The sequence below is a fragment of the Sprattus sprattus genome (genome assembly GCF_963457725.1).
Source record: "Sprattus sprattus genome assembly, chromosome: 16".
Taxonomy (NCBI): domain Eukaryota; kingdom Metazoa; phylum Chordata; class Actinopteri; order Clupeiformes; family Clupeidae; genus Sprattus; species Sprattus sprattus.
Genome location: NC_137914.1, coordinates 2,754,836 through 2,762,341, shown reverse-complemented (window position 1 = coordinate 2,762,341; position 7,506 = coordinate 2,754,836). Strand labels below are relative to the sequence as shown.

Below are 7,506 nucleotides of genomic sequence, written 5' to 3'. Positions count from 1 at the left end.
GATACATGGAGAGCAGACCATCTTCTTTGAAATAGTAGTAACCCTATGAAAAACACAGTGGTGGCATAAGCCACATAGGCTATACTGTGTCCGTGTTTGAGACACAACTCATTAATCAACACTGCATACGTGGTAACGTGGTGCCAAGACAACAACTTGTCTCTAAACATCTGCATAACCAAGGAGATGGTGAAGACAGTATCATCAGCAGCCATCTCCCTTCCGTGCAGGGCATCTACAACACTAGGTGCCTGAGAAAAGCACGGAACATTGTTAACAACCACAGCCACCCAGGCTACGGACTATTCACACTGCTGCCGTTTGGTAGACGCTACCGGAGCATCCGAGCACTGACAGTTAGGGACAGTAAGCTGGGTCACAGAGAGATGATCTCCCATAGAAAAAAAGCAGAGAACAAACTCACAAAGAATATAGATATTTATTTGTCAAATGTAGGCTAATGGACAGTACAGTACTAAACATAAACATTTGCTAGACAGTACAGTACTAAACATAGAAATTTGTGCTACTATCCACTAGCTGCTAAGGTCACCATGATTGTATAGGAAACATGTCTGAAAGACATCATGTTAAAATATATATATACAACAAAATGTACTCTATCTACGATCATACCAAAAAGCAATATGACACAACCCTCAGTGCTCAGATTTTAAAAAGCTGGTATAAAAAGTAAAATCATCTTTTTTGCCAAAACCTGTTAAACACACACAACCAAGTATTTCCCCTGTCAGGGTGTTGTCATGGCTACGAATCATGATTGACTATATGGCATTTGATTGTCCTCATTCTTCTCCATGCTCTGCATGGTTTGATTTGACTGAATGGAGACATTTGTATTATCTACTTTTTACAGAGCCCAGAACACTCACAAAGACTTGGAAAGAAAATCCATTCTCACTTCCTCTGGCTAAAAAGTGACAATTTCATAATGTAAAAAAAGGAAACAAAATGTTTAGAGACAAGAATCCAAAGAGACATAAATATCTGAAGGGCTGAAATACACCATCAAATCAAGTATTCACTTTTTCACAGTGCAGAATGCCCTTCATATACATCTGGGGGAATATAATTAGTCTTCCTACCATTTGTACCCGTATCTTTTGGTGAGATCAACTTTTGACTTCAACAGTATCACCAGGTCTTTGGCATTCATGCGAGACTTGGATTCATATTTTATCAATGGTTTCACTATGTCACGAAGAGTAGGCTGTAATCTAGTCAGAGCAAGAGGAGGTTTTTTTTTGTAAAGAAGCTTACGCAGCTCCTGCAGGCTGCTGTGAGACCAGGCCTGAGAGTTGGTGAACATCTCCAGAAGAGTGATGCCAAGAGACCACATGTCTGACATGGTGCTGCATTTCTCACACTTTATCAGGCATTCTCGGGCCATGTAGGGTGGAGTTCCTCCCAGTGGGCCACAGAGAGCTCCTGATTGACGGCTTCCTGTCGTCATGGACATCGTTTCCTTCAGGTTCGCCAAGCCCCAGTCAGTCAGGTAGGCCTTTGTGTTGTCTGCTGCAATCTTGTAAAGATATAATTTAAAAAGTATTTTGTAAATGAAATGTAAAATTTTAATTAGAATACAAATCCGAAACAAAGACTTTCCTTTCTGTTTTGATTCTCAGGACTAAAACCTTTAGATCTGATACGGCATAGCTCTAAAGCTGAATAGAGTCGAGAATAAAAATGAGTATGAGGTAGAACACATATAGTATCCCCATCCCTTAAAGAAAATGAGGGATGTGAACCTGAAAATCTGTCATCAAAAAGTCATCAAAACTGATAGAGCCAATGGGATAGTCATCTGCAAAATTGTATTCATCTCTTGACCAATCCAACATGAAGTCACCATGGTCTGAAAAAGTCTGTGAACCCTCCCTCCAGTATCTGTGTGAACCCCTTGTACAACAGTGACTATGCTCAAACATTTCCATGAGATATCTCTAACAGTCTTGCTGGAGAATGTCCTGCCACAATGCCAAAATCATACTTCTTTTAGTGAACTCAACAGATTTTTCAGGAAAAGAAAACAACTCTAAACCACAAAACTCCAACTGAAATGCAGTGAGAGAACCTGAGGCAGGGGGGGGGTCCTGCAAGAAAGCCCATTAACATCACGAGTACCTCACTATGGAAGAACGGTTGTTCACACCAGTTATTGGAAGAAGGGTTCACATACTTTTTCACCCCAATGTCAATTCATGTGGGATCAGTTACTCCTAAAGAAATAATCAAATAGCATTTTTTACATCTCTTGTGAATGAATATTCGAATTGCTTCTCCTTGTGTTTTAATATCTTAGATTTAGAACGAATTACACTTTAGGTCATATTTATGCAGATTTTTAGGAATCTCTAAGGGGTTCTCTCACTTTCTAGCACCACTGTACATATTTTTCCAAACACCCAATATGATAATGCACTACCTTGATGGGAGTGTCTTTGTAAAGAACCTCCTGCAAGTTGGCTCCATGGATATACTCATTAGCAATGAGGACGTGTGTATCACTTCTGGCTACAGCAATCATCCGAACGATGTTGGGATGAGACAAACGCCTGAAGAAATAATTGCATCTAAGGCTTTATAATAATAACACTTTTGATACAAGACCTGATGGCTGATGATCATTCATACAGAATATCTTCACTGTATCTATTAGAATATTTTGTTGTTCAGATGTCTTAAATCGGCTCCAGAATGACTGTTAGATGAAAAGCGGAACAATCATAGCTTCAGTTTAATTTTGTATAAACGGTATTAGATTACTGATTACTACCACAATGTCATACATTTTAACTACATAGAGTACAAGTTCTACTTCAATGTAAAACACAAAGGCAAAATGTACATACAAATGTACACACTCATATAGTCTTACCAAGGTATAAGGAATTCATTTGTAGTCACTGGATTGTCTCCTATTTCTATCTTCTTGACAGCAGCAGGAGTTCCCTGGTATGATCCTCTGTAGACTGATCCATAGGAGCCACGTCCGATGCGTTCATCATAATTTACAGTTATTGTCGACTCATCCACAAATGGAACTCTTCTTTTGAAGACTAAAAGAAGTGGGTACATGACAACATACAAAGGATTTTATTTATAAGGATTCTTATTTTCAAACATGTACTGTACCACTTACAACTGCATATGGATTACATATTTTAGGGGTAAATGAGTAATGAATCATATGAGGAGGGCTTGATTTGAGCAACTGAATTTGATAATGGAAAGACGTTTGAGGATACTTCAACAGAAATTGACTTGGGAGAAAAAACTAAAACTGTATAATAACCTTTTTGCTCAGCGCATGGTGCTTTTCTATGCTCTGGTCTCAAGGGAGGCTTCTGTTGTCCAAAGCCTTGAGTAGAGCCAGTCACACTCAGGTGCTTAAAGGGTTTTGTGAGCTCAGATTCAAGTCCTGATTTAACAGAGTCATATCCAGTATCTCCCCTTGAGTAGTCAACAGGTAGGCCTTCTCCAACTGTACAGACAGGGGAAATATGGAAATAATAACATTCAGGCACAGTCAATCAATATTATAGCACTATGATGAATGTCCATATAATATCTGTATTTCATAATTTTCATGACGTGAAAAAATATACTGACAATTTGGACGGTCACCCATACTCCACCCTCCACTGTTTCCTGCCACCATCTCTTCTATCTTCTCCAGCAGCTCTGTCACCTGGCCACAATCGCTCTTCTTAGTCTCTACACCATGATACCTGTTCCCACATTTCTCTACAACCCACTGCAGAGCTTTTCCTTCTCTCTCGATGTGCTGCTCAATGGTTGTGCCTTCCGGCCATTCCTCACAGATGAACAGCACTATGGTGTGACTCCAGACTCTCTCACCCAGAAGCTCAAGGTGTTCCTGCACTGCTCTTCTGTATGTCTCTGTGAATGAGTTGAGCGCATAAATGACCAGCAGTACAGCATGGGGTCCTGGAGGACACAGAGACACACTGAGGACAATCTCTTGTTTATCACGTTCAGAAGTGTCCTCTATAGAATAATCGTGAAACCATCCGGGTGCCTCCACTACAGTGATGTGTCTCCCTGCTGTTTCTCCCTCTCTCTTCACACACTCAGCTTTTTGTCCTGAGGGATCAAACGCCTCTCTTCCCAGGATGGTGTTTCCTGGTGGAATCTTCCAATTCACTCTGTATCCCAGCAGTACAATCCTCATGTCTGAGATATGTGGAGCACCACCTGGAAACAGACATCATGCCACTGCTAAAGACACTGGACATCATGCAACATCATATGAATACACCTGCCAATGGCTTTACTGTAACAGAATAATCATCCACAATGTCAAATGCACTATGATCTAATGTGTGTGTTTTCATGCATGTAGATGTGTTTTAGGGTTGTTTGTTTTGTGTTCCGTGACAATGAGGGAGATCTGGTAGCTGTTGTTTTATGTGTATAAAAGAATATTACAAACATGAATGTGTATGATTGTGTGTGTGTTTTTTGGGGGGTGGTGGTGTTGTATGTATGTATTTGTGTTTAAAGAGGGAGAGATAGATAGATAGATAGATAGATAGATAGATAGAGAGAGAGAGAGTGAGAGAGAGAGATAATTAATTAAGTAAATAAGAGCCGTGGTACAGTATGTGTACGTCTGAGAGCTGAACATGTCTCTCACCTGATGATCTGAGAGTCTCTCTCTGCTTCTGCACCTTCATCTTCCTCTCCTCTGCTCTTCTCTCATCTTCCTTTTTCCTCATCATCAGTTCTTGCAGAATCTTTGCATCAAAGTCAAAGTGATGGCCTCTGTTTCCTGCCACCATCTCTTCTATCTTCTCCAGCAGCTCTGTCACCTGGCCACCATCACTCTTCTTATTCTCTACAACATGAAACCTGTTCCCACATTTCTCTACAACCCACTGCAGAGCTTTTCCTTCTCTCTCGATGTGCTGCTCAATGGTTGTGCCTTCCGGCCATTCCGGACAGATGAACAGCACTATAGTGTGACTCCAGACTCTATCACCCAGAAGCTCCAGGTGTTCCTGCACTGCTCTTCTTTTTGTCTCTGTGAATGAGTCGAGCGGATTAATGACCAGCAGTACAGCATGGGGTCCTGGAGGACACAGAGACACACTGAGGACAATCTCTTGTTTAACATGGTCAGAAGTGTCCTCTATAGAATAATTGTAAAACCATCCGGGTGCCTCCACTACAGTGATGTGTCTCCCTGCTGTTTCTCCCTCTCTCTTCACACACTCAGCTTTTAGTCCTGAGGTATCAAACGCCTCTCTTCCCAGGATGGTGTTTCCTGGTGGAATATTCCAATTCACTCGGTGTCCCAGCAGTACCATCCTCATGTCTGAGATATGTGGAGCACCACCTGGAAACAGACATCATGACACTGCTAAAGACACTGGACATCATGCAACATCATATGAATGCACCTGCCTATGGTTTTACTGTAACAGAATAATCATCCACAATATCAAATGAACTTTATCATGCATGTAGATGTGTTTTAGGGTTGTTTGCTTGTGTTTCCTAGCAATGAGGGAGATCTGGTAGTAGTTGCTTTATATGTATAAAAGAATCATACAAACATGAACGTGTATGATTATGTGTGTGTGTGTGTGTGTGTGTGTGTGTGTGTGTGTGTGTGTGTGTGTGTGTGATAAACAGGAAGAGACAGATAGAGAGAGAGAGAAAGACAGAGGAAGAGAGGAGGATAGAGAGAATGTTTGGAGATAACAGTTGTGCGGTGTAAATGCATGTGTATTTTCGATAGCTGACAAGTTTGGTCACCTGTTGATCTGAGAGTCTCTCTGTTCTTCTGCACCTTCATCTTCCTCTCTTCTGCTCTCCCCTCTTCTTTCATCTTCTTGTCCCCCAGCTCACTCAAAATCTTCCAGTGGTGGCCAACATTTCCTTTTACCAGGGATAAAGCAAAATAATGGTATTGGTCATATTAAATATGATTATATTAAAATAATACAAATATTATCTTTATATTATAATATTAGCAAAATACTTGTCCACAACAAATCAATCAGCTTTTGCTTTCGTGGACAGGATGCTTTCTGGATCTTTTTGAGTCACAGAATCACCAAAGCCCTTTTGTGTCAATCATACTTTCCTAAATGTAGAGATATAGAAGTACACCAAATGATGATAGCAGTGCATTCTGAGTTTTAATGCCACAGAATTATAAATGTTGGCCTAGAAAATCCATTTCCAGTTCTGAAATGAGTTCTGTAAAGGGAGTGGCCAATGGCCATGAAATGATAGACTGATGCTCCCACACAACAGGAGAAGCACAGCAGTGCAGTGGCAAAGGGAGTTCAAAGGTCACAAAGTGAGAAGCAGTGACGGGGAAGTTATTTTAGAGGCATAGCTTTTTAAGATAGAAGAAGTTGAGCTACAGCAAAGGTGAGAAATCTGGTTTGGTAAACTGAAACTACTTAGAAAAAGTGGTTCAAACTATAAAGATCAAATTGGCAATACATGTGATAGAAAATCATAACAAAATATAATAATCCAAACTCACATGCCAGCTGAAAATGCCACTCAATTGAGTTTGTTGCAAAATGTGCCTACATGTTCACAGGTCAGACATAAACCAAACAAATAAAATATCCCACTATTCATGAGAAAGTGTGAGAAACTTCAGCTTTGGTTTTTTTATACAATGTCACCAGCCTTCCATAAACTAGAGCCCTGATGGGAGTATTGCACAGGCACTACACTAAGGTCAAGTGTGTGGGGGAGGCTGCCTGACGAAGGCATTACTGGCCTGCTCTGGTCTAAGGGCATTCAATTACAGTAGAGAAGTAATGTTACAAATTCACGCCTTTCCTTTTATGACACAAAATCGTAAACAACAACAATTGCCGCCATTTTCCCCCCAAATCTTTATTTATTTGTGCCAATAAATAAAGCAGGATTCCAGTCAATGGAAAAATGGCCTCTCCCCACCGGCGATTGTTGTTGTGTACGATTTTCTATCAGTTCTCACCACACAACGACATCTCATCTTTGCTCCTTGAATGTCGATATGTATGGAGTTATTGAAACGTACTACGTTTAAAAAAGACTAGAAATTGAATGTTTATTTTTCGAGTCTCAAGCCTATACAGTTGCACTGGGTGCCTTTAACAGTCACATAGCCTACCTTTAAAAAAGCGTTATAGACTAAAGCAGTGTTTCCCAAACTTTTTTCCAGGGGACCATACTTTAAAAGTCACAAGCCTTCGCGACCCAAGCCAATAGACATTATTCGTAAATAACAAAATAAAGGTGGATTTGACCATTATTAAACATTAATGAGGATATTTTATTTTATGAATTATATTGTTATTGTTATTTCAGAACTTGTAGGCCTACTGCCATTGTCAATAAGCTCTCAGACTAAGTGATCACTTCTCTCTGAACAATTATTAAACAATGAAAAGCAATGCAATTGAACCAGCAATATTAAAATAATGAAGGTATCCAATAAGTGCTTAT

The 7,506-nt window shown here is 40.1% G+C and overlaps 1 protein-coding gene across 1 annotated transcript; it reads right to left on the bottom strand.

Annotated features, from left to right (window-relative positions):
- Positions 1-488: 488 nt before the first annotated feature.
- LOC308377535 (GTPase IMAP family member 8-like) lies at positions 489-5,914 on the bottom strand. The gene is made up of 7 exons (XM_080854231.1): positions 5,806-5,914; positions 4,682-5,383; positions 3,634-4,239; positions 3,317-3,505; positions 2,900-3,080; positions 2,447-2,576; positions 489-1,543 (listed from the first exon to the last, which is right to left on the bottom strand). The coding sequence occupies exons 1-7, from the start codon at positions 5,876-5,878 to the stop codon at positions 1,103-1,105; spliced, it is 2,322 nt and encodes a 773-aa protein (XP_080710357.1). The 5' UTR covers positions 5,879-5,914; the 3' UTR covers positions 489-1,102.
- Positions 5,915-7,506: the final 1,592 nt, after the last annotated feature.